Raw genomic sequence first — 26,956 nt, forward strand, 5'->3', positions numbered from 1 at the left:
CTGCTCCTCCTCTCTGGAGCTTTGGGGAGGGGAACTAAGCCCCATGTTGGGCACTTGTGCCCTAAGAGGGGCAAGGGACTTCGGAGGAACCGGTTTACTCCCCCCACCCCACCCCAAGCCCGCTGCCCGGGCCTCTCTGCCTCTCTCGGCACTAAACAAAGTTTGCTAAGTAACTTCAAATGTTATTTGAGGACGGCCTGGCCTCAGCCCAAGGCGGCCCTGTGGAAACTTGTTTTTCGCTGCCGAGGCTGCAAGTATCAAAGACACACTTTCGGGGGGGGGGTGCTTCGATGCCTCTCCCCACTCTGTGGCAGGGGCTGGCCCTGAATGGACACACAGACGCACAGAGGCCCGTACCGACAGAGGGACACATACATCATTCTGTGGCTTGCACACCAGACACACGACAGCCGTGGACCACAGCCCATGCCATCACGCACAAAACCTACACATCCTGACACACCAAGAGGGGGGCGGGGTTCACAGGGAGCTGCCCCCAGCCTACAGGGCCTGGGATTTTTCCAGCCGTGAGGTTTCTCCAAATCCAAAGTCCTCTATCCTCAGGTCTCCTGGGCGCGAGTTGGTGCTCCGGCAAGTCCCTTCCCCTCGCTCAGCCTCAGTTTCCCCAGCTGTAAAGGGAAGAGGTGGGCTGGGGTGGTAAAAGAAGTAGAATCCCACACAAATTAGGAGAGTCCCTGGCTTTTCTCTCCCTCTGGCTGGGTTGATATGCAGCGTCCCTAAGATCAGGGGTCTGAGCGCGGAACCTGGAACACAGTGCCCTTCCGCGTCAGCGGGTGTTTCTGCCAGTCCTGACCTCCCACCCACACAACCTGATGTGGGTCCAGCCCGACTGGAGGCCCCAGCCTCAAGCAGCTCCAGGTTCTTCAGCTCCCAGGCAAGTCTCCGGTCTTCTCACCTTCTCCCTCCATTTTTTCCCCGGCTTTTCTGGAGCTTTCCCCATATCCCTCCCTTCTCTTGGTCTCCACCATCCCTGTCCAGGCCTGGAGCTCAGGGAAAGTGTGGGAAATAGGCTTGGGGTGTATGCCCCCCACTGAAGCCAGCCAGACCTGGGGTCCTTCACACCCTGAGATCCCTGATGGCCATCCCGGGGTCTCCCGAACTCAAGCAAGAAGCAGGGGGCCAGGGGACCTGAGTTGACAATAGTGGGTGCAGGGGCGGCTTTATCATAGGGCCCCTCTGACCGGTCACCTACTAAGGTTTGCAAGCAAGTGGAGTCCCACTGGACACGACAGAAAGGTCAAGGCCTGAGGGGCCACTGGACCCTGAGAGCCTCCCCCTTTCACTGTCAGCCAGAGCCTCACTGAGGGAGGTTTTCGGGAGTCCCCCAGCCCCAGCCCCACACACCGCCTCATCTCCACTCACAGTCGGTACCCGCAACACCCCGCCACCCGCAGTCTGTCGCGCAGTGACAGCCTGTCACAGGCAGTGCGCACACCGGCACAATCTGTCGTCCACGCACAGTCTCACACACAACCTGTCACACACACGCACACACACACAGCGGCACAGTCGCACGCACAGCCAGCCTCACGCGATCACACCAAGCGTCACAGCTTGTCACAGCCATAGACTCCTCACAATAAAAATAACAGCTACCAGCTCCACAGCAGTTATGCCTGGGCAGCAGGCGGAGTGTGTGTGTGTGTGTGTGTGTGTGTGCGCGTGTGTGTGCGTGTGTGCGTGCACGCGCGCGCACATGACCTCTTGTAACCCTCCCAACGTGAGGCAGGTATGAGTAACCTGTTTTACAGATGAGGCAACAGAGGCCACAAGGTCAAGTTCCAAGGTCATGGGGCTGGAAGTGGGGGAAGGAGAAATTACTCAGGCCCCCCGGGGCAAAAAAGGCTTAAACAGGTCACCCTACTTTTCAACTCACTCCTATTCAGCGGAGACTCCCCATCTTGGCCCTCCCCGTGGGAATTCCCTTCCCATTCCCCCGATGGGCAGAACTGAGGTTCTAAGCAGTCCAGCCAAGAAACAGGGAAGGGGCCTCAAACTGTCTGCCCTTTCTGCGGAAATTTGAGCCCTGCTCTCCACCCCAAATGCTATTTGGCTCCTCACCCGTGCATACGGGATTGCAGGATTCCTGGTGCGGGAGCATTTGACTGGGGCCAGGGTCTCAGTCCATGGGGTGGGGGAGGGGGAGAATGAGTGGAGGAGTGGGAAATTGGCAGCTGTGGGCACCAGCGAGGTCCCTCACCCCAAGTCAGGGCCCAGAGTCTAGGGCTGCCCAGCACCCCTGCTCCCCAAGACTCTCCGCATTCCAGGACGAATCCTCCTCCTCCCCTGCTGCCCGCCTTCCCTCACTTTCCCCTTCTTTGTTCCACCCCTGCTGCTCCCCGGGGCTTCCCCCGTTTGAGCTGCGTTGGCCAAAACCAACACGCCTCCAGTGACTTCCCGCCGCTGAGGCTGGCTGGGCAGCTGGCCCTGCCCCCTGGCCTGCTCAGGGGTTACATCCAGGCTCTGCTGGCCTCAACGATGGCCCCAGCACACATGGCTGCTCCTAGGGGGCTTGAAAACCCACGCGGGCGGCCCCCAGGCAGCATCCCGGTGCCCTCTGGCACTCGAACGCCCAGCCCGTGTCTGTCAACCCAGCAGGCCATGCAGGCGGGCTCTCAAGGGCACGCATAAGCACGCTCCCTCACAGAGGATTAGACGCGGGTCCCAAGCACACCGTTGCCTGGCACCCCCAGGGGGATCCCAGGCACCACCAGTTTATATGCACGCATAGGCCTGACCCCTAGTGAGACTGCGAGGAGCACACAAGCCCATAAACTCGCCCTTGCCTGACATCAGATGGGGTCCCCCTCACACACACACACACATATACACACCCCGCACACATACCACATGCTCTCCCCCCCCCCACCGCCTTTTGCCCAGACCTGGCTCTGAGCGCTGGTACTGCCCTGTGCCCCCATGGGTGTGCTGGGCTCTGGTGAGTCGGCAAGCCCACAGGACTGCTGATGCCCGCACACGTGGCTCCAGGCCCATGCAGGTACACACCTCCCCAGCCTGCACATGCGTGTGTTTCACGTGAGCTGCACACCTGCCAGGCCGCCCAGGGCACCTGGCTCCAAAGCGGCATTCAGGTTGTTGGGGGAGCAGACCGGGAAGCCAGGAAGCAGAGGCCTAATTCCCACCCCACCGCCCTGCCGGATTTCTCTTAGAACACCCGCCTTCCCAAATGTCCCTGGGGTGAAGGTGAGAGCCCCAGAGCTGCTACTCAGAGGCAACCCTGCATGTGACATATTTATATTGGAAATTTGTACCTTTATATATAGTTTACATAGAACCTCCCCCCATTCCTGCTCCACGTTTGCACTTGGATTTTACCATCCCCCCACTCGGCTTGGTCCCAAACCTGCAAATTGGTCCCAAACCTGCAAACCCTTTTTCACCAAGCGGGGACATGGGGCCAGCCGGCAGCAGCCTTCCCCCTTCCCTCTGTGGATGCCCCACGTTTTTTAAAGGCCGGGCCACACCAACAAATCCTGCAGCACTCCCCGAAACACAATCGCGGGGGTGGGTGCTGGCGGCCAGACGTTGCTTTTTGGTGTGTGTTTGCTGTTGCTGCTTAAATTAATCCTGAGTGACGGCCCACAATTCCTCTCCACAAAGAGGCCATTTAATGCCCCCTCCTTGGGCGAAACTTCCATTTGCCCCCCTGAGTCCAGCTTGGTAGCTCAGACCCTGCGCTGGCCTCCTGGCCTTCCCCTCAGGTGTGCCTGGGGCAGAGGCAGATTCCCCTTGGACACCCCACCAGGGACCTCAGGAGCCAGGGGGTGGATTTTGGAGGGGTGGGAGGTATCTTAAAATAGAAATGCATTGCTGAGCAGAGGTGGGGCAGGGGTTGTCTCAGGACTCCCTAGATGGTCCCACTGCCCAACGGTAGCGCTTTGATGACCCAACCAGGCCACCTCCAACATCATCCAGAAGATATCCTGCACCCCCCACCTTAAGCGGGTGTATCCCATCATGTGCCTTTGCAAACCCCTGCAGAAAGGTGCCCCCAGGGCCATGCACTAGCCCCAGCACATGCATATGCCCCTTGCCAGGTGCCCACCGCCTACGAACTCCTTTCATTGTCACCTCCAAGGTGTTCTTTTCCTGCGTGGCATTCCCGGACCTGCTACAAGTAGCTCATGCTGGGAATGGGGGTGGGGGCACAGGTGGATGGAGGTCGTGGGGAGGCCTTCTCCTGGCCTCAGGCAGAGGGAGGGCTGTGTTCTTTCCACGCGGCAGGCAGGACACAGGTGCTGACAGTCACGGTCACCTGCACTGCACACCACGGGGTGGAAACGACAGCGACAACATACCCCTCGATGGTGCGGATGACCCTGGCCCTGGGGCACTAGAGGACCGTTGGCCGGGAGCGGGCCGGGCGCAAAGTCGGGCGTGCGCGTGCGCGGAGGCAAAAAGGCGGGAAGCCGTCCTCGTCTTCGTCCTGCGACCAGACGAGAGTCTGTGCGCCTGTGCGCACGACGGCTGGGTCACTTGGACGGAACCGCGCCAGGCGCTGAGCGAGGACTAAGGACCACTGCCCCTGCGGGCAGGTGAGGGGAGACCGGGAACAGGTGTGAAGGAGTAGAGCCGAGAATGACGCCTCTGCGGGGCCTCAGGCCGGGTCGCTGCGGGGGTCCTCGCCTCCCCTGCCCCGCGCCCAGCTGGCAGGGCTCCCTTCCACCCGCGCGCGGCCTAACCCCTCGCGGCGACCACCCCAAAGTGACCCCGCGTGGCGTCGAGGGCCTGCCGGTTTCGCGTTCCGGGGCCCTCGCCATTTGCAGCAGCAGAGGCCGCCGCCAGAAGGGGCTCAAATGGCGGCGTTTTGCCCCGTCGGCCGGTTGGGTCCCGGGGCGCTCCGGGTGGGGCCTTGGGCCGCCTTTGCCTAAGTTCCCTCTTCCGTGCCCATGCGGATCCCCGACAGGGGCTAACGCGCGCGAGGGCTTTGGGATGAGTGCGATGTTGATAATTCCTTAATAATTTAGTTGCGCGGAGGACTTTTGGGGTGAAATGCCCCCAGAATCTGCAGGCAACCTTAGGGCGCCAATCTGGAGAAGGTCCCTTCTCTGCCCCTCATCGTGCGTGCGTCGCTGCCTCCAGACCCCAGGCCTCCCTCCGAAGAGCCTCCCCATTTCTCTCCCAGCCGCTGCTCCTTTGGTGGGGGGAGTAAAGGAGGGGAATTTAGCAGGGGAGATTTTTGTTTGTTTCGAGGGTTGGCTGGGTTTGGGGGCATTTGGCCTCCAGCAGGCACCGGGAAGAAATGTGACTAAGTGGCAGAAAATGTGCTTTCCCTTCCCCTCTCCCCTGCCTTCAGGCCGCGCGGGAGTTGCGCAGTCTCCAACAACGTTCAAAAAAAAAAAAAAAAAAAGCCCTCAGATCCCCCTCTAGTCAACACTGCCTTACCTCTCACGGATGACTTCTTGAATTTGGGGTGCTAAGTCCCCCCTGTCCCATTTCTCCCAGCCATTCTGCAGCACAACGTGGGCCGGCTTGTGGGGGGAAAGGATGGAAAAGCGGGAAAGGATTGTGAGCGCAGAGTGGGCCCGACTTAACCCGTTGGAGGAGGCTGGTGTCCCGATGAAGCCACCCAGCGGCCCCTCTGAAGCTCAAGCAGCACCCCAGCCTTCAGTGAAAGTGCCCCAGGGGGCCTCCCGCCGGCCTATCGGAAACCAATCATTAACGCGACTTCTCATTGTCCAAATTACTTAAATGCGCTTTGGTGGTGTTAGGTCCTTTTCCTTTTCCATGTGCAGATGACTCAGCCTACTCCAGCTGCGCCTGGGGAGGTGACCTGGGCAGCGGCTGACCCTGCACCCTGAACCCAGAGGCGGCCCATCCCAGCAGCACCTCCCCGGCCCCAGGCTCCCAGACCACACTTGGCTCCCTCCTCCCCTTATATTACAGGTCATCTTTTCCCTCCTTTTTTTTTTTTTTAATATTTTAAAGATTTTAAAGGATTTTTATTATTTTTTTTTTTTTTTTTTTAAGCGTGAGACAGAGGCTGATGGAAACGGGCTGTTAAAAAAAGAAAGAAATACATGCCGGTGGCACTCTTTGGAGCTGGCGAGCCTCGCCTGCCTCACGACTGAGTTTTTGGTCGCCAGTTCCCTCGTAGAACCGGGCATGGGCACCTGGGGTATCCACTGCTGAAAAGGCACTATAGAAATGCAAGGAATTATTATGATTTTAATAAAATTGTGTCTCATTTAGGAGCGCGCTTCTGCGCTGCCTCTGTCGTCGGAGCCCGGGTTTGCCGCGGCAAAGTCTGTAATCAGAGAAAAATACCAGCTTTGTTGAGGGTTAGAATGTATCATTGGCTAATGTGTGTGGTTTTTTTTTTTTTTAAATAATGCTAAGCATTGGAATAATTAAAGAGTGAGAAATAACTCGTCTCTTCTCTCCCCTCGTCATTGTCTTATTTAAGGGTGAAAAGCGTGCTTTTAGGCAGAGCTGGTTAGTTTTAATGCGGGCTTTTTTTCTCGCCCGCCTTTCCCTCCGCTCCGGTCTGATTCGCAAATCCCCAAACTGGCACAAGCCGGGAAACTTGCGGCAGCCGTTCTTCTCCCGGAGTTGGAGCCTCGCTTTCCTTTTTTCCCCTCTTTCAGAGACAACCCTCTCCTCTTCCCTCCCCCGCCTCTGGGCCCTGACCCACTGCCTGGTTTGCGCTAGAGCGATTTAAAAAAGAAAGAAAGGAAGAAAGGAGCCGGGCTCTGGTACCCCTGTGCCAGCCGAGGGCGCGTTTCCCAGGCGGCGGGCTGGTGGGAAAGTCAAACCGGGTGGGGGGTGTGGGGTCTCAGAGGCAGTCTTGATGCCTACTCTGTACTACCCCCCCCAAAAAGAATCAAGTATTTCTAAAGATCGAAGGATTAGAGGGCTCAGATCCCTTGTCATATTTTAAAATCAAGCTGAACAGTTCTTTCTTCTCGGCCCCATACGCAATAGGAAGTGAAAATTCGGTCCTTGAGCCCGACTTGGCAGCCCGCAGCCCGTGGTAAGGGAGAGAGCTGCCCACTTGGGCTGGGCCTGGCGTCTAGCCCCAGGACAGTGCTACCACCACCTACCAGGCCTAGATTTGAGGCGGGAGAGCGGAGTACAGGGCCAGTGGTGGGCATCGCTTGGGAAGATGTGGGAATTGAGGAAAGGGCGCTTCATCAGGGCTTCGGAGGTTTGCTTCGGGCTGGTGGGATGCTAAGTGACTGCCGTGGCCCTTCCCCCAGTTGTGGGGTGGATGGGCTCAGAAAAGGGGGTTTCTGTAGTGCTTGGGGAAGTCGCAGCTCCCTGTGAGAAAGGAAAGGGAAAAGTGGGCAAGAAATGGGGGTAGGGACTTGTGCCCACAGGCACCGCTTCGAGTTGCAAAGGAGTTATTTATTTGCTTCAGGTGTTTTTAATTAAATGTGTTTCTCTTTTATTTTCCTTGTTATTTGGTGCTTAGACTTTTCCGCGATCCCTTGCATTTTGTCTTTTTACATAAGCAGACCCCCCCCCTTGGAGAGATATTGTGGGAGGTACTTTGCCTCAGTGCTTTCTCTTTCCTGCTTTTTTTAAAATTTAATTTTAAAATTATAAAGTAAATTTAGTGTGAGTGAAAGTGAGGGGGGAGCCAGCTGGGGCTGGAGCCAGGGAAGGGGGAGGCAGATGCAGCAGGGTTGGGCCTCCCTTCCCGGGCAGCTCTGCTCCAGGACCCCCTCACTCCTCTCCCTGATAGACTTTTGGGGACTGGAATGAGGGCAGCCTGCCTGGATGGGTGCTCATTTACCCTCCAGGAATCCCTGGCTCTGCAGAGCCACTTTTTCCCCCATTATGCTCCACATCCCTGAGGCCCCCGGTCTCTGCCTACAGGGCAGGGTGCACCGGGAGTCTCTTACTCCCCCTTGGTCACTATGACTGTTGGCTTTCAGCTCGGTGGGCCCTGTTTGTCCACCACACACACGCCCGGCTGGTCTGTTACCCCGCTGCACAGTTGGTTGCCCTGTTGATGGGATCAGAGCCGGCCAGGCACAGAGAGAGACAGGGACAGAGACAGAGAGGCGCAAAACCCCTCTGCAGCAGTGAGAATCTGAGGGGTTTCTCTTCACCGCACTTTTTTTTTTTTTTTTGGGTGGTCACATGAGTAGCGTATGCTGCTCTGTTAACACACGTGTATACGGAGGTGCTCGAACTTGACATTGCTGGTAGGGCAGGAGCTGTTTCTAAGGCCTAGAAACTCCGAGAACTCTATAGTTAAAAACTAAAGTCCTGTTCAGCGGTGCTGAAAATGTTCTATTTCTTAATCTGGGTGGGGTCACACAGGTGTGTTCACTTTGTGAAAATGTATCGAGCGCCAGGCTTAGAAGTGTGCGATCTTCTTTACTTTTTAGGCATTTCAGTTAAGACGTTTATTTAAAAAAAAAAAAAAAAAGGAAGACCCAGCCTCAAAAGAAAAGGCCTTCCCTAACAAAATAATAATGATAATAAATGATGATTTAAGTAAGAATGTCCTCCAGCCGGCTTTGCTTAGGTCTCCCGCTAAAGAATGGTGGGAGGGCTTGTAAAAATTAGTGGGCTGATAAAAAAGCTCGCAGGCGTGTGGCCCACGAGGCTTCCAGACCCATCCGTGTGTGTACCCAGTGCCAGGAAACTGCCGGCAGACTCAGGTCTAGCTGTAGGATTTTGAACATCTCAGGACCAAAGGATGAAAAGTGGTAAGGAAGAAGTTACTTGCCAATTACATTTTGCTGTCAACATCTGGAAAGCAAAATTGCAGCTGTGCTCCTTGCCCCCCCCATTACCACCTCTTCTTTTTTTCTGCACACTTAAATTTTTGTATGCATGCCATCCATATTTCGGTTTTCTGCTCTGTTAAAACATCTTCACGGATCTGTTCAAGTCGAGTTGTTGGGTTTGGGCTTAAAAAAAATATCTATATGTCTCTCCTAGTCTGACAGTATAATTTTTTGAGCAATCTATTTGAATAGGCTGGCCATTAGTTGATAATCCCTTCCCTTTTCTTTCTCCTTCTCGGCCTTCCCAGGACTGTTTAGGCCAGAAGCTTTCGGGGAGGACGCTCTCGGCTGCCCTCGCCTCTGCTCCTCTGGGCAGGTACTATGGTTTCACCCTCCACGGCCCTTCTGCGGTGTTTTTGTTTTCCCTTCGCCCCCCAAAAATATTTGAACCAAAAAGCCTCTTTTTTTTTTCCTCCACCCACAGCAAACTGAAAGGGCTAGTGAACCGTGATTCAACAGAGCGAGGGCGCCTCTTTTCTTCCTTAGCATTAATTAACTCAAGTTCGTTAGGACGTTGGGTCTGTCGCCCACAGTTTTCTCTTGTGTGTGCTGAATCGGGTCATAGAGGGAGACTTCCCGTGCAAACAGTTTGTGTTGGAGCTGGAGGACACAGAGGGGGAGAGAGGGTGAGAAAGAAAGGGAGCTGGAGAGGGACGGATTGTGGCCGAGTGGTGGTCAGGTCCCGAGCTCCCGGCACCCTGGTGCCAGCCTCCACAGGGGCTAGCCACCAGGGGAATGAGGATTCTCGAGTTTTCTTGGCCATGATCCTGATAATAAATTAGTTGGGGGGAGCAACACATTTTGAGGGATTGAAAAATGTCTTCCTTCCAACTCCTCAAATGGTACATTTTGGGGAAGCCGCTTGCCCAGACAGGGCCGGCCCAGCTCCCCTGAGCCCTCAGGCAGTGAAAATCCCAGGCTGTTTCTATCCTAGCCACCCTGCTCTCTGCCCCCGGCTCTGGGCACTGCCTGTTGCCGCAGCAACTGCAAGAAATAGGCTTTCTGTGGGCCAAGGGTGCGAGCAGTGCAGCCCCGTGGAGGAGACGGGGATCGGAGAAACTCTCCTCTTGCCGCGGCCCTTCTGCCTTCTGTCCTGTGGCAGGGAGTTGGGGAGGGGGAGTGGACCAGGTAGAGCAGCGGGGTGTCACTTCGGATCCTGACGGAGCTCCTGAAGAGGGCCTGGGAAGACCACCAGAGGGGTCTCAGAGGGGCAGGGGAGGGAGAGGAACACCTTCCCTGGAGGATCCCCAAGCCTTTTGTGGGGTCTGGGGTTACAGCTGGCCTCAGGCAAATAGTCAACATTTTGCCATTCGCTCTAGCCTTCTCTCTGCCCCTCTGGGTATTTTTACTGGGAATGGTGGATCCCGCACCGACCTCATCTTCACGGGCTGGTTTCCCCTTGCCATGCTTTTGTCAGTATTTTCAGTTCTCCCCGAAAGTTGTGAAGCTGGCTTGTGGGGTTCTTCCTTCTTCCCGGGGCCTTGGCCATCATGGAGTGACACTTTCCATTCGCACCAGGTGGGTGAGACTCAGGCTCTGCCCTGCTCTTGCCCCTCAAAGCCCGTGGCAGTCCTCTGCCTTGCGCGCCCCGCGGAGGAGGATCCCCACGTAGCCCTCCAGCTGGAGGACAGGGCTCTGGCCTTCCCAGTTTTATTTCTATTTGGTGACACAAGAAGTTTCAAGCTAAATAGTGAATTAAAGGACTTGGGTTTTTGTTTTCTAGTATCTGTAGCGGATGAAAGTACATTTCCAGATGCACTAAAGAGAATAGATGGTCTTCCCCATACCTGTGTTCCTACCCTATTTTATTTGGTGCCAGGAGGGTGAGGGGAGATGTGCCTGGAGCAGGGTAGTGTTTGGAGCCAGAACGAGGCTGCCTGTTGGCCCGATCCCAGGCCACCGCTCCCAGTTTGTAGACAGGAGGAGAAAAAGAAGGGAAAGGGAGGCGGTTTTATAGGAGAGGAATGTGCGGCCTGGTTCTGATGCAGGCCTCGTCCTAGACCCAGCATGGGGGTGTGGGGCAATTCCGTTCAGCAAGCCGGAGGACGCTAGAAAAATCATGTGGGGCTGCCTTTCCTGAGCAGAGGAAAACAGGCCCAAGTCAGCCAAAAACCCGCTTTGTCCAAATTCTGTGAGCCTCCTCGCAATGTGCATTTTCTGGTTTCCATGCCTGGCATTTCCAGATTCTTGGATGATTTTACTCTGGCTGCAGAGCCCCATCCCTCCTCCCCCCACCCCTGCCCAGAGAGGGGAGGCCCCACCTACCTCTAGGATAAGCAGCCTGGCCCCTTCCTTTTGCTTCCTACAGTTCTCTTTCCACCTCTGCCCCAGAGTCCGGACACTGCCTTCTTCTCTGCCTTCTTGTGACCCTTCTTCTGTGGGACGAGAGGGGAGATGTTGGGGTTACAATGTTGACCTCTTTCTGTTCGGGCCAAGGATGAATTATAAAATCCCAAGAATTGGGCAGAGTAATCAGGGCTCTATTTGTGGCTTTTTAAAATTTCCTGCTTCCTTTTTCACCCAGGCTGCAGATAGGCAGTAGTAAAATGGTTACTGAAATATCTGGTTGGTCCTAGGAAGGTTTTATTAGTTATTTGCACTCACTGTGTGTAGTTATCCAAATTAGCATGGCCATACATAACGTAAATATATATATATGTATATATATATATACATATTTATTTTTATATATATATATATATATATTTATATGTATAGCATGTGTCCAGGGTCGTCCGAGAGAATAAATTTGGGTCTCAAAGCAAGTAGTTTGTGGACAAATAGGATTTTTGTAAACATAAGGAACAGTGGCCCTGTCTTTAAAGATATAACTTACGCTTCTGGACATTTCACTGTTGGTAGGTATGGGTCGCTTTCAAAACCTGTCTCAAGCTGGGAAAATTATTTTGTTTCCTTGAAGACTTCTGAATACTGAGTGAGATTCTGTATGAATTTTCCTATTTTCCCTTAAATAATCCACAAGACTTCATTTGTTTTGTGGAGTTTTGGAAAACCACACATTTTACTTTCTTGTGATAGAAGCAGTCATTTTCCTTAGCTAGTTTTTCTTTTTTGCCCCGACCCAGAGCCCTTGTCTTTTGTCCTTGTTCCTTGTTTTCTTTTTTTTTTTTTCCTCTTCTTTCTTTTCTTTTCTTTTCTCTTTCCTTTCCTTTTCTTAATTTTCTTTTCTTTTTCCTTTTTGGTCCTGTCTTCTCTCCCTCCATCTTTGCCTTTCTTTCTTTGCAGTTTTGGGCCCAACTTGGCTTTTTCTCTCCAGGTTTGGCTTTCTTCTCTTTCTCTTCCTTTCTCTCTCTCTCTCTCTCTCTCTCACTCGCTCTTTTCCTCTTTTTCTGTGGTCTGATCAGTTTTTTTTCTTTTGGAGGCACATTATTCCTAGTGATGGCTGAAACTGCCATGAGTATTTCTGAAATGTTTCAGTGAAAACTGTTGCTTTAAAAAAAATCATATTCTATATACTTGACAGTAAGAGAGGACTTTCTCTCCCAAAGGCAGAAAAATTCCTTTCCACAAACTAGAAACCCCATGTTAATTTTAAAAGTCTTATCTCTGGCTTCTTGATTTTTCTTTTAAGTGAAGAAAATACCTTTCCCCTCAAATTGTCTGCTTTTACTTTATTCCCCCCCCCTCAGTGTATTTGGTTTTCTTTTTTGCTCCCTGCTCTCACCAGTATCACTGGCTCCCTCTCCCTGTTTTTTTTTTCTCTCATTCTCTTCCCTCCTCCCCTCTCCTTCTCAGAGGCCTGCCTGTCCCCTTGCTTCCTCCATCTCCTGAACCCTTGCACTTGTGGGTGACTCAGCCCTTGGAGAAGCCTTGAATTGTCTGAAGGTTTTTTGTCTTGGCTCTTGTCCGTGTGCAGGGTACAGAGCCTCTGAGCCCTCAACCCAGGCGGGAGGGGAGAAGGGAAGGAGGCCGGGTCTGGGACAGGTAATCTTCCAACAGAGCCTCCACTCTCTTAACAAAAGGGGGACAGTCCCCTTTTGTCTGGGGCTCCTGAGGGGCGTGTCCAGGGCCTAGAGCCACCACCAGTGGCATGGAGGAGGAGGCAGCAGCGGTAGGGGCACACCAAGTGTTTCTAATGGAACCTGAGTGAGTCCTCTCTGTGTGTGCCCACAGAAGAGAGAGAGACCTTCTCCCCTCCCTCCCAAGCCTTAGGAATACCCTGGCCTCAGGCCGCTCTTCCAGAAAACTCCCCCACACACCCCAGACAGTGGCCCCTGTGGGAACAGGGTGAGCGGAGAGTGCTCCCTGGGAATCCACTCTGCCCACCTTCAAGGTTACGACAACTGGCAGGAGAAGGACAATTGACGATTGTTCTCCTTCCGTGTTACTCTCCTGGGAAGGGCCTGTTGCTCCTCCTGTTCAGGGAGCATTTGAGGGGGCGCACTGTGCTCTGTGTAGATCCCTGAGGCTCTATTGAGAAACTCCACTGGCCCTCCTGGGTCGCTTCTCTGTCCAATCTCTCTGCCACTCCCCCGACCTTTGACCCTTCCCTCCATCCCAGAGCCAATCCCGGATCTTGTCGGGTTTCCTTAACTTCCGCATGGATCCTCCCATCTGCCATCTCCCCACCACTCACCTAGTTGTACCACGGGTCTCAGAATCAACCCACGCTGAGCGCATCTCTTCCAGCCCGCACCGTGGTCTGTGAGACGGAATATGCCAGAATCCTCCAGGAGGCCCATGTTGGCCATTTTCTGTTTGGTGTCTAATATTTAGTATAAATCAAAATGCCAGAAAAACACCCATGTGCTGAATATAAACTCACTTCTGGTTTTTACCATCTCATCTCCACTCTAGAAAGTAAGAGTGCTTCTCTCAAGGTGGAGAGGCCGGGTTTGGTATCTTATGTCACTCAGTTAACATCTTTGGCTAATTGGACTGAAGCTGGTTATTAACATGATGTTAATTATTGAACGCTACTCTAAGAGGCCTGTCCGCAATGACACCTGCCTTCTGCTGGCTCACCTCTGTTTCTCTTGGTGTCAGCTGTGAGCTCACTTCAGACCACTCAACTCAGGACCTGGAGCCCAGACCGGGGTCCCAGGTGCTGGCCGGCATCTCTCCCATTGTCAGGGCTGAACACCAGCCCAGGGCTGCTTCACACCCCAGGTGTTCTTCCGGGAACCTTTCTGCCAGCATAAAGGCCACAGAGCACAGGGTTTCAGATGGGGAAGATAGGGGCAGGAGTGAGCAGTGACTTTTCTTGCCCCTCCCCATGCCAGCTGAGGGCTGAGCCTCGCCTGGGGAGAGGGCAGCTGTAGAGGCAGCGCTGAGCTCGGGACCAGCCTCTCCCGGCCTGTCTGAGGTCTCTACCCTTCTTTTAATAACTGTCTCCTCCTTACAGCTTCTGCAAGGCCCGAAGCAGGCTGCTCAGTAGCCCCTGGCAGAGAGAACCCCATGGAGATGGCACTCACCCCAGGCTTCCCTCTCCCAGGCTCACCCTCCCACCTGGCTGGGAGGGAGGCCCCTTCCCCGTGACTCGGTTTCCCCAAAGTTGTCCCGCTTTTCCTGCTAGAGCCCTTTCCTTTCCATTTTGCTGTTTCCTGCCTTCACTTTCTCCCTTTCGTATGGGTTTCTTTGCAGGCTGGTGCACCCTGCTCCTCCGTAGGGATTTGGGCCCTTTCTTCGGAATTGAATGGTGGGGGGGTAGGTGAGTGTTGCTTCTCCTCCAACCAAGAAACACTAAACACGGATCAAGTGGAGAGGGTGAAGCTGGAGAAAGCCAAGAATGGAGTGTCTGGGGCTTGGGGGGAGGCCTCGCGCAAGACTCAGTCACTGTTCGGAAGTAGTGTCCGTCTTCCTGCCTTTGTCACTTCTCCCTGGGATTGGCTGTTGTGTTTGTGGCTGCATGTAGTGCTTGTCAGCGGAGTGCTGTGACAGGAGGCTATTTTAATAAACTGTTGCAGTTTCTCGAGCCGAGCTACATTGCGTTGGCATCCCTCGTCACCGCTAATGGAGCGTGCGTGGCTGGGTGTGGGCTGAGGGAGGCGGTCGAGCTCGCTGGGGGCCTGGGGGTGGGTGGGGGGGCGTCTGGTCTGGGAGTGCTCCTGCCAGCGGCAGCCAGGCCCGGGGAGGAAGGGGTGGCCGCACCCTGGGCGCCAGGTCCCTGCCCTGGAAGTGCGGCTGGCATGGACACTTTCCGAGCTCTTTTTCTTCTCTTTCTATTCATAGCACCGCAGGCTCGCGTGTATGGCCAGGGAGGAAAACTTCCACTCGCCCCTGTGCGCTCCATAAATAAAAAAAGAAATAGAACCAGAAAGAGAGTGTGAGGGCCTGAGAGAAAGAGACTGAAACCAAAACACAGAGAAGGCGCAGCTGCTCTCCCCAAGGCCTTCTGGGGCGCCCGCCCGAGCCAGGCCTTTATTTATTTCTTTTTCTGGCTTAAAAAAAAAAAAAAAAAGAGGAAAAAAAAATCCGTGTCTTCCTCAATCCTAGTCTCCCCAGCTCTACACCCCCTCCCCAGATTTGCTGGCTGGCTGCTGCCAATGGACCCGAGTGGGAGCCTGGAATGAAAAATTCATAACTGCTGGACTTTGCTTGTTCATTAGACGTGAACTTGTCGATTGGGCAAATTGTTTTTGGTCTCCAACTGCCGGGGGCTCTCCCCACCCTCCCGGCTCGCCCGGTTCCCTCCTCCCCTTGGACACAGCCATTGGCTGCTCGAGGATGTCTCACTGCCAAATAGGTGGATCCTTCTCTCTCTCTCTCTCTTCCTCCCCCCCCCCTTTTTACTGGCTTTGGCACAGGCAAATGGATGGGGATTGAGCATGAAAGGGGAGAGAGAGGGAGTTTGAGAGAGAAAAGCAAAAAAAAAAAAAAAAATCCAAAACCCAACCAGCACACACACACACACACACACACACTCTCTCTCTCTCTCACTCGCACACTCACACTCACACACACACACACACCACCATCCCATCCACGTCCACCCTCGATCTCTCCCTCTCTCTCTTCTTTCCTCCCTCCCTCCCTTACTCCCTCTCTCTCTTTTGCACGCGTCTGCCAGCGACGGTCTGCAGCCGGTCCGAACTCGTCCTCTTCCCCGGGAATCTGCGAGCTCCCCCTTTGCCTGCGATCAGGCTCAGAGGCGGAGGGAGGCAGCGCGAAGTTTACACCCCTGTGCCGCTGCCAAAGCCGAAAGCCTTTTTCTTCAGCTGCTGCTTTCCCCCTCCTGGTTTTTGTTTTTGTTTTGTTTTGCACGGGGTGGGGGGTGGGGTGGGGTGGGGGTGGGGTGGGGTGTGCTGTGTGTTGGGGTTGGTGATTGGGAGGTAGGTTTTGATTTTTAAATTTTGCATATTTTCCTTCTCTCTCTCTCTCTCTCTCTCTCTCCCTTTTTTAAACTGAAAGAGGATGCACAGGAGGCGAAATTGAACATTTTTTTGTTGGCTTTTGTTTACCTGGCGTGTGTGGCAACCGGCTCGCTCCCTCTCTCTGCTTGCTATCCCTGACCTTTCTTTCTTTTTGCTCCTTTTCAAAAAAATATTAATTTCCCCCTTCTGTGCAATGGAGCGTGGAGGGGGGGGGAGGGGGAAGGGTTTGAGAATCCACCCAAGCCCGGCCCCTATTCCCCAGAACACCAATAATAACCCCCTTTAAAACATTTACCTTCCTCCCCTGCTCCTCCCCCTCCCCCCTCCCCCCACCCGCCCCCAACTCACAACTCTGTTGAGTCCAGAAGCTCAGAATCGGGCGTTGGGCTTTGCCGGGTGCTTCAGATCAATGGTAATTATTTAATTTTTTCCAGTTTTATTTTTGTAAACAGAAATCAATTATTATTTAAACTTCAAACAAGCAAACAAGCAAAAAGAAAAAAACAAAAACAAAAACAAAAAGCGGGAGCCCAGCCCTCTGTCACCTGACTGAGTGGGAAAGAGGGTGAAGGGGTCAGTGGGGAAGGGGCTGCAGGACGCCCCACGTAGCTTTTAACCCTAATGTGGCCGAGGCAACCACCTTATTTGTGCTAACAAGAAGTGTTTTGTTCCTTATTACTGTGATTAACATTAGTATCGGTGTCGGTAACAAAGCTGAAATCACATATTTAGGATTTAGATCTGATTAAAAAAAAAATGCTGGGGTGGATGTTCCAATTGGAGCAGGAGAAAAGAGAATGCAAACAGTTCGGGGAGGGGAAAGCCAAATCCGGTTCCTCGCCCGGCTCCTGGATGTCATGTTCTCTCTTTTTGGGGGTGGCCAAAAGCCGACCGGTGTCAGGACACGAGGCGGCCCCCGCACGCCTCGCCTGCGCGTCCGCGGGAGTCGGGGCAGCCGGGATCCGGCGTCGGGGCGAGCTGACAGGAGTTTGCGGCAGCGACAGAACATGGAGATGTCATGGGCGCGACAGAGCCTGGCGGGGATACCAGCAGCGTGTGTGTGTGGACGGCAACGTTGTCTGTGCGCGCGTGTGTGTGAGTGAGTGAGGGGGAGAGAGAGAGAATAGGTGTGTGCTCAGGCGCGGGGTGCCTCTGTCTGGCTGCCGAGGCTGAGATGGGAGCGAGCGGCTGGCCAGGCTGGTGGTGGCTCCAGACCACACTTTCGTAGAACAATCACGACAGAAAATTGTCGTGGGAGGGGGGGGGCGGCGGAGGAGGAGGCGGCGATTTTTCTTGTGCCCCCCTTCTAACGCTTCTTCTCTCCTTTTCTCTTTCCCCCTCACCCCGTCTTCCCCTCCTCCCGTCCTCCCTCGCCCCGCATGCTCCCGGCTTGCCGCCTGCAGGATGAGTTCCACCCGTTCATCGAGGCGCTGCTGCCTCACGTCCGCGCCTTCTCCTACACCTGGTTCAACCTGCAGGCGCGGAAGCGCAAGTACTTCAAGAAGCACGAGAAGCGGATGTCGAAGGACGAGGAGCGGGCGGTGAAGGACGAGCTGCTGGGCGAGAAGCCCGAGATCAAGCAGAAGTGGGCATCCCGGCTGCTGGCCAAGCTGCGCAAAGACATCCGGCCCGAGTTCCGAGAGGACTTTGTGCTGACCATCACCGGCAAGAAGCCCCCCTGCTGCGTGCTCTCCAACCCCGACCAGAAGGGCAAGATCCGGCGGATTGACTGCCTGCGCCAGGCCGACAAGGTGTGGCGGCTGGACCTGGTCATGGTGATTTTGTTTAAGGGGATCCCCCTGGAAAGTACTGACGGGGAGCGGCTCTACAAGTCGCCCCAGTGCTCGAACCCCGGCCTCTGCGTCCAGCCACATCACATTGGAGTCACAATCAAAGAACTGGATCTTTATCTGGCTTACTTTGTCCACACTCCAGGTAGGTCACTCTCAACCCCACTCCCCGTTTTCGTGTACTTGCGGGCATTCGTTTTGTGTATGGTGCCTCTTCTTTCCAAAGGACCATGCCCTGGGCCTAACTAGCGCGCCTGTCCTGCCTGGGGCTGAAGCCCATGCGGCGGCCCCCTTTTCCTTCTTCTGTTTCCCTCCACCCTCCCCGTTCTTCCTCCTTCACTCCCTCGCCACCCTACCTACCGGATTGTCGTGCGTTTCCCGCTTTGGAGGACTCATCTTACCCAAAAGACGCTGCAGGTCTTAGGACCGGGGCCAGGCTGCCCCAGAATTATCCACGATGGTGAGAGTTGGTGATGAACATTACCACACATTAAAAAAATCACTCGTTGCAGAGATTTAAAATGAGTCAGAAGAAGTATCGGGAGCCAGGTGCTGGCTTTCCTGCGGCTTCCTCCTAAGTCCTGGGGAAAAGCGGGATTTGGCGCAAGCGGGGTGGGCAGCAGTTCGGTGGAGAGAGGGGCGTGTAAAACCCCCGGTTAGGAGCCAGAATGAATAGAAAAGAGGAGAGAAGGCAGAGGCGGGCAGATTCTGGGGCCCAGATGCCCAGGCGGGAGCTGGTATGGCTGGGATTTGGCTGCCGAAGAGTAGGAAAGTCCTTGGACTTCACAGAAAGTGAAAAGGAGGAGATTCCTTGCGCTCTCCCTTCCGCCGTCTGGCTCCAGTGGGGAGACCCCCAGCCCCCCACCCCTCTGCTGGGAAGCACAGAGGCTCTCCCCGGCACAGGCGGGGCCGGGCGGGGCGGCGTTGCGGCGGTGGTCTGCGAGAAACAAACAGTCCAAAAACTCTGCAAATTTTCCTTTTCCTTTTGTGTCCCGAGTAGTTCCAGTTCTCCTCTTTGCTTTTCCAGTTTTACCCAGCATTTTGGGTCGGGATGGTGCCGTTCTCTTCCTCTGTTCCTTTCACCGCGCCCCCCCCACCCTTTCCCTTTTTATAATTTCTTTCCGCTTTTGTTTTCTTACAAATTGAAACAGAGATGGCTGGTTAATTTTTAGCCTCCACTCAGCTACGCCCAATTTACTGCCGCCTTTGAAACCTAAACGGGCGGCACTCTGTGATTAAGCAAGGCAGAAGTGTGTTTACATTATGCCCAACCAACTTGTAATGAGAGGGCTACCAAACCTTTTTCTCTGTGTGTGTGTGTGTGTGTGTGTGTGTGTGTGTTTCCTTTCCACCATTCCGGTATTTTTTTCCCCCTTGTTTCCCTTCTTTCTCTCTTTATGCAAATGTAACAGAATGTGGCTTAACTTCAACTCTGGTGAATGTTCTTTCCCCGCAAGTAAGTGTGTGAGTGTGTGAGTGTGTGTGAGTGTGTGTGTGTGTGTGTGTGTGTCTTCCTTCCTGTTCATTCATAAAAAAGAAAAGCAACTCACTTTTTGCTGTGGTCACTCACTTGCCTGTTTGGGAAGTTGGGAGGAGGGGTATGACTTAATCCAGACATGAAATTTTGGGGAGCTTTTAGCACTGAGTCAGGAAGGTAACCTGGACTAGAATGAGCGCTGAGGGTTTGTATGCTGGGCAACTCTGGGGAAGAAGAAGCGGTGCTGGAGGCCTCTGTCCCTGCTCGTTCACATTCTCTCTCATGAGAGGTGGCTTTGGTGGTTGTTTGGAAGCAGCGAACAAACCCCCTCACCTTTGACCTGGCTGGAAGCCATTGCCCCCTCCATGGATCTTTCTAGGCCTGCACCTGGCCCTGTGTGACTCTCATGACCCCCCATGAAGAATGCGCAACCGCCAGTCCTCTCCTCTCTTCACTCTTTTTCCTTCTGGAAAAGAAACTAAAGAAAAATTTGAAAAGTTATCCTCTCATTCTCTGTCTACACAGCAAGTCAGAGTGGGGAGGGTGTTTGCCTGTTGGTGCTGTAGCTTCGGGAGAGCCTGGAGCCTTGAGTTTATGTCTGCCAGGCAGACCTTCTAGAGGGGATTCGGTACCTTCTGACTTCAGCACTGGGGCCTCTAAGATGGAAATCAGGATTCATCTTTCTCTGGCTTCCCCCTGCCCTGCTCTCTAGCTAGATCCCTGTAGCCGAGCTGTTTCCCTTTCCTCTTTTATTTTAGGCTAGATTCTTGACTGCTGCCAGCATGGGCTGAGTTAGGATGAAGTGTGTGTGATGAAGGAGACGGTTTGTGGCCAGCCTGCTGGCTCCTGGACTAACCAGGCAGGTGTCGGGAGAAGGGAGGCATCCCTGCCCGCCCCCCAGCCATAATGAGATCATTTGCCCAGGAATATGAGAGAATTCATGCCCCATCGAATGCGGCCGAAGCCATTTCTGTCCCGGCTGAGGTCCAGTTCCTTGACAAAAGCTGAGTGGAGAACTGAGGACATTTTAAAATAATTCATCCCTACTCCGGCTCTCTGGACTCCAGATAATTTCAACGAAGGTAGGATTTCTTGCTGGAATTGCTTTAATTCAAACGTGCCTCGCTGCAGGACCAGGGGTGAGTCATTGGAGCACGGGCCACACTGGGCCCGGGGTAGATGGTCTCGAGGATGTCTCGAAGATGCGAGGAGCAGGCACGGCTTTCCTCCCAGGCCACCCCAGTTTGCTAGAAGATGTCTTCTGGCTAAATCCCCACACAGCATCGATGGGACAGCATAGCCCTCTCCATGCCCATGCACTCCGACGCCCTCAGCAGCCTGCCACTTGTTCCTCCCACTGGAACCTGGGAAGGCGGTCTGGGGTGGCAAGGGCTCACAGTTGCTGTGGATTCTAAAGGAAGTACCTTTCTTTCCTTAAAACTGGTCCCAAGGACCCGGTCTGGCCGTGGTGCCGGGTTTGATGGCAAGAGAGTATGACATGGTACTAAGCTAGGGAGCGCCGCTTCACCTGCAAGTGCCGTCGTCATCCATGGCCCTTGGTGCTCTTGTTTTGCCCACATGAAGCTTTAAGAGGAGCTGTGGTTGGAAAAGGAATCAAGGACATGGCTGTGTGATGTCGGGAGCTCCACTCCCAGTGTGCGGGGTCCCAAAGACCACCCAGAGTCTGTTCCGGCCTCCAGAGGGCTAGCCTTCCTGCTAGGAAGGAATCTCGCCATGTGTCTGTCCCATTTAGGAGGGGATGCTGAGGAAGAGCAGGGTCAGAGAGCACTGTCATGGGGAAGAGAGGTGTATCCCTGGTGATGTTCTGCCATCCAAAGAGGTGGCCCTAAGGTGGGTGGTCGCAGATAGTCCGGAAGCGTGGGTCCTGGAGGCCCCTGCTTGTGTGGGGAAGGATGGCTGGGCTAGTCTGGTAGTGGGCTCAATTCTTTACAAACCCTCCACAGGGCCCTGAGGGTGGACCGGTATCTTCAGACCTGCTCTGATCTAGGCTTCGGCCTTAGGAAATAGAAAAATCTGGGGCACCTGGCTGGCTCTGTTGGTAGAGCATGTGCCTTTTGATCTCAGGTTGTGAGTTCGAGCCCCACGTTGGATGGAGAGATTGCTTAAAAATTAAAAAAAAAAATCTGAAAGTGATAAAATGCTTTACTGAATGGAAATGGCAGCTTCTCGCTGTCAGATTCCTCCGACAGGCTAGTGGTGCAGGCCCGTGAAGTCCAGATATTCGGGTGGTGGCCCTTTCCTTTATCTCTGCCTTTTCACTGTGGAGAATTTCACATGTAGAAGGAACCCCCTTCACCAGGGCCAGTAGTTTGCCAACTTACAGCCAGTCTCGACTCATCCATACCCCCACTGCCCACCCACGCTGTGTTGTTTAGAAGAAAATCCAAGCATTGTAGCTTTTCTTTCTTTCCTTTTTTTTTTTTTAAGATTTTATTTATTTATTTGGCAAAGGGAGAGAAAGTGAGAGTGGGAATACAGGCAGGGGAAGCAGGAGAGAGAGAAGTGGGCTTCCCTCGGAGTGGGGAGCCCGATGTGGGGGTCGATCCCAGGACGCTGGGATGGTGACATGAGCTGAAGGCAGACGCTTAAGGACTGAGCCACCCAGGCGCCCCACATTGTAGCTTTTCAGCTGTAAATATATCTGGGCACATCTCTAAAGATAAGGAATTGTGAAGAGCATAACTGCGATTTCACTGTCACACCTAAAAAGAATCAACTGTTTCTTTAGTATGGTCAGGCTAGTCAGTGTTCACATTTCCCTAATCATCTCCTAATTCTGTTTGTTTGTCCGGGTCAGGATCGGGATCGGGATCCAGGGGCACGCAGGGGCGCCTGGCGGGCTCAGTCGACAGAACACGCGACTCTTGATCTCAGGGTCGTGAGTCCAAGCCCCATGTTAGGCCTAGAGCTCTAAAAACAAACCAAAAATCAGGTGCAGACAGTGCAATGGGTCGATAGGTCTTTCAAGACTCCTAACCTCTAGGTGGTCCTCCTCTTCCATCTTGGTTTCTTTTCTGGCAGCTTTTGGGTCGTTGCTGTTGAAGGGCTTGGGTCGTTTGTCCTGCAGGGTTTCTCCGTCTGGACTCTGCAGGGGGCGCTCCCTTGGGCTGTTGGTGCAGTGCTCTGAAAGGAGTTTCTGCCTCCTTCCTCACCTCCGGGTCCTGGGAGGGCCGGAGCGAACCTGTCACGGAAAGTGGATTAGCACCTAACGAATGGTCGAAGTGAACCTTTCCGAGTGCGTTGTCGCCCTTCTCAGGTGTAGGAGTCCCCTGGTTTTTGCTGTCTGCGTCAGAGCTCAGGGCTTTGCCGCGAGCACTGGTTTCCTGGTCCGAGGGAGGACTGCTCATGTGGGTCCTTCCCTGGTGGGAGAGGGCATCATTTGGCCGTGTTAGCCCTGCCAAGATGCAGCCGATGCCGGCAACGCCCCTAAGTCTTTGCTGGACATTCGGTCCATCTGGAGGCTCTGGGGTCCATGCGTGGGAGGGGCCAGAGGAGCACCCACCGTGCTCCCCGGGGGACTCACCCCTAGCGTGGCCCCTGTGCCACCTCACCCACGGCCTCCTTTTTCAAGGCCCAGAAATGCCACTGGTCTGCATCGTTGAGGCAGCACCATCTGGTGCCAGGGCTAGCGGAGACTGCAGGGCCCGGGAACCAGATTCCTAAGATTAGCAAGATTTGTGGATCATCTTTTAACCCAACGCAAGGTCCCCTTTAGAACACCCTGGAGGAGACGTTGGTGTCGTGCAAAGGTCAAGTTCGGTTGTAAAATTCTTCTGTTTGTCCAACCCAGAGGCTGGTGAAAGGGATGAAAGCAGCTAACACGTGCAGAGACGGGCACAGGGCACGGAGCAGGCCATGGCTCACGGCGGCCGCCGTCACTGCTGTTAGGACTTCGTGAGCCCAAGGCTGCCTCCCTGTCATCTTCACCTGCCAGTCTTATTCCTGGTAAGGGACGACGCAAGGTGAGAGCCAAGTTTTCTATAACATGGCAGGCTCTTAGATGCCGAAGCCCGCTCTCAGGGTTCCTTTCCACCCTTCTCCCCAGGAAGCTGTCCTTTCTCCAGGCCAAACGTTGCCAGTCCCTCCCACCGCCCGCACTGGACGCAGCTCCTCGAGCCCTTGCCATTTTGGTTACCACTTCCTGGAGGCCCTCTTAAACCGGAGCATTTGGTACAGAACACACAAACTCCGGGCACGCTCAGATCCCATGGTAGCCACAGGATTTGCCCAGCCTTCCAGCTCCGTGATCTGTGGGGCCCAGTGCAAAATGAAAGTGTGGGGCTCCTAGTTCAAAATGCTTAGGGACTGCAGTGTGACAACAGTGATAGCATTAAAACCAAGCATGGGGAATGTGTGACTGTCCAGGTTGCACACCTTTGAAGCTGACCCAAGCCCCCTGTGCTCTGTTAATGTGACTGGGAACGATGATGCCTTGCTCGGTGGGGTGAAAGAGTGATAGGGGGCCAGACTAGCCTCAAGAGGGGATGTGACCCCAAAGAGGAGACCAGAAATAACCAGACCCAGTCCTTTGGTTTGGTCTCATTCTAGGACTCCCTTGACTATCTGCTCCTGTCCCCTTTGTCCACAGCCTGTCTGCCCCTCTGGTCAGGGGTCCGCACTGGCCATGATGCACAGAGCTCTTGGTGGAGTGCTCACTCTGCTGGCTCAGTTGGAAGCTGTAGCTCAAGGGAAAAGAAAGACTCACCCTTGTCTGAGCTTGAACCGGCAGAGCTTGGGCTGTGAATAAGCCGGAGGGGACCCGGATGCCTGAACATGGTGACCAAATGTACTCCACCACCCAGAGGAAACGGGGCCGCACTGCAGCAGGAGGGCTGGGCTTCAGATGCCCAGAAGGACTTACTTCCTGAGGATTCAGTTTACTTTTTGGCACTGCCACAGGGTGGTCGAATTTCCTTTATTCATGCAATCCGCACTTGGTGAACCTACTGTGAGCGAGGCCCTTCTAAGAACGAGAGTCTCTTGCTTGCAGCTGGCAGGTTTTGCGTGAGGGCCTCAGGATGACTTCTAGAAGGCGCTGTCCCGTAGGCGTGAATGTGCAGTGATCCATGCTGGAGGGGAGGGAAGACCCGCTAAGGCTTCACCAGGGGCCGTGAAATGGGAGGCAGGGCTCATCTCTGCCACTTTCTAGTGTTGCAGGGACCTGGGGCGCCGGGGAAGGGTGGGCCAGAGGGGCGGAGGGCAGTGCCAAGGTCCCCCTCTGTTCTAGTGTCCTGCAGAGCATCCCCTTTTCTGCCCAAGGAAGAGAGGGTGGCTCCCTCCCCACCCCTTTCTCTCTTTGCCCCATCGGTCCCACCCCCCACCCCTGTCTCAGGAGCTGCCACGCTTCAGTTATTTTATCCTTCAGTGTCCGATTCAGAAGTCCTTTCAAAGGCCCCAGCCGTGTCAGCGCGGTGCTCGCACAAAAGGCCTCTTTGATTTCTTGTTTGTTTTCATTTGCCAGTGGAGGGGGAGGGGGCTGGAGAGAAAGAGCTTCTGGGTTTTAAAATTTTTATTTGGGTTGCTTCATTCTCAGAGGGGTCCGTTCCCTGCAACTCCTTCCTGAGTTGGGGGCTTGGAGGCGATGGGCAGTCTCCTGGGGAGAGGGCTGACGAGGGAAGTGGGGGCTGCCCCCACGAAGCGAGAGGGGGAGGTGTGGGGGTTTAGGATATGGTCGCTGGTTCACCTTCAGACGTTCAGTGCTAGGCCCCAGGGTGGGAAGGGTCAGGTTAGAGCCCGCTGCTTGGGTTAGGGAAAGGTCTGACATGTCTGGCACCCAGGGACAGTCCTGTATTGGCCCTGTACGTCCCGTATGTCCCTAGCAGAGGCCTTGGCACAGCTGTAGGATTTGAGTAGTCCTGAACCTTGACTTTGCCGTTTTCCCTTTAGTGTCCCAGATTATGCCGTTTCTCCCTCGGATGGGAAGGGAATGGGGATCCTTCTAGCATGCACATTCCTTGGAGATTTGAAGTGTCTTCAAATACAGGCTGGGTCTCCCTGCTGTCCGTCAGGGAATGAAATGGAGGGGTGACAGGTCTACCCAGCAGCCTGGCGTCCTGTAGCCTACTGGCCTGAGACAAGCCCCAGTCCTCCCAGGCTGGCTCTCTCACTCGCCGCCCCCCGCTCCAGACCCCACCCCATACCTCTTGTCTCTCCACGATGGCTGGTTTGTGAGACGCTGCAGCCATGGTGCCCCTCCCAGAGGACACGGCCCCCGGCTCCTGGAGGACTTTGAGGACAGGGAGCTGAGGCTGAAAGGAGACAGAGGGCTGCCCTCATCAGTGGTTTGAGACTAGAGACACCAGGACCGGTGCCTGTCGGGGTGCCTGCTTGCAGCTCATGTGGGTGCGTCGCAGCATGCGGTAAGGAGAGGGGCAGCCCCGTCGGTTACTGTGTCTGTGTGGAGGCCTCAGTGCCACGGCTCGGGAAGGGAACGCTGGAGCGTGAGGCTTGGGCAGGTGGTCACGGGCGTCAGCAACGGGGAAGCGTGCCCACTGGGTGAGGGGGCTCCACGGGGCCTGGTTGGCAGACGGGAGGAGGAGGCTGGGGGGCTGAGAGATAGATAAATATAGCTGACGGCATTTCTGATGATAGGTTTTTCTTGGCACCAAGGGCACCGTGGAAAACAGCACGACACACGCCGGCCCCACAGGCCGCCGTCGCCATTTTAAGCATGTTTGAGCCGAGGGGTTGCTGGCATTAGAAGTGGGTCCCAGCAGGCGGAGGGGCTGCTCTGCGCTATGGCAGGGAGGTTTGGCTGGACGGGCCTCACCTCCTGGGTGCCTGTGTTTTTTACTCTGTCAGATGGATATCTACTACCTGATTTTCTGGCCCTTTGGGGATTAAAAAAATATTCTGGGGTTGCTCTTTGTGGGCTTGTCTCCCAAGTGACTTGTCCCCCCACCAGCCACTGTGGCCTGTCTGTTGGTGTGTGTGTGTGTGTGTGTGTGTGTGTGTGTGTGTGTGTAGGGGGGTGTTCTGGCTCTTGTCTTCACTTTTGATGTCTTAATGTTGGCCTGGCGTGCTGCTGCCCCAGGTCAGGACCATTGTTCGCTGTTATCTGGGGGACATCCAGTAACTTAAGGGGCAAACATTCGTTCAGGCTCCCAACAACTTCTTGTTCCCTGTCCAGCGGAGGAAGGGGCACACCCCTGCTCTCCCTTCCCTGCTTTCATTCCGTTTTTCCCCTCAAAGGCCCAGTTGTGACTGCGGCACCATGCTGAGTCCTGTGTTAACCGCCTAGGTTCTCACACCGACTCTAGTTTTACATCTGTGGCCCTGGCTGAATGTGTTTGTGCTCAGGTGACACACAGCAGTCTCCGTGTGCAGGGGGGATCGGTGAATCAGATCCGGGGGACCTGGGAGTCTTCCTGGAAGATGACCTGTCTGAGCTACACCTTGAAAGACAGTGAGGAATTAGCTCATTTTTGTCAGCTGGCTGAGCCTTTTCAGCCGCCAGAAGCTGAGTCCCTTCTCACAATGGTTGAGTGATATAGGCAGGGCAGGAATTATTATCCCTGGGCCCGTACGGAGACGGGAACCCAAGTACAG

The 26,956-nt window shown here is 54.5% G+C and overlaps 1 protein-coding gene across 8 annotated transcripts in view; it reads left to right on the plus strand.

Moving 5' to 3' along the window:
* Positions 1-26,956, plus strand: part of NFIX (nuclear factor I X) — a 93,635-nt gene that overhangs the window by 10,580 nt on the left and 56,099 nt on the right. For 2 of the 8 annotated variants that reach the window (XM_032884160.1, XM_032884162.1), the window contains exons 1-2: positions 17,198-17,215; positions 17,524-18,055. In XM_032884160.1, coding sequence (XP_032740051.1) covers positions 17,638-18,055 — 418 coding nt within the window. In that variant the 5' untranslated portion in view covers positions 17,198-17,215; positions 17,524-17,637. Of the gene's footprint in view, positions 1-16,121; positions 16,533-16,989; positions 17,216-17,415; positions 18,056-26,956 lie in introns of those variants that run through there. The other 6 variants (XM_032884166.1, XM_032884165.1, XM_032884167.1 and 3 more) reach the window with 5 other exon arrangements.

Source organism: Lontra canadensis, unplaced genomic scaffold, assembly GCF_010015895.1.
Source record: "Lontra canadensis isolate GAN:19392208 unplaced genomic scaffold, GSC_riverotter_1.0 scaffold88, whole genome shotgun sequence".
Lineage (NCBI taxonomy): Eukaryota > Metazoa > Chordata > Mammalia > Carnivora > Mustelidae > Lontra > Lontra canadensis.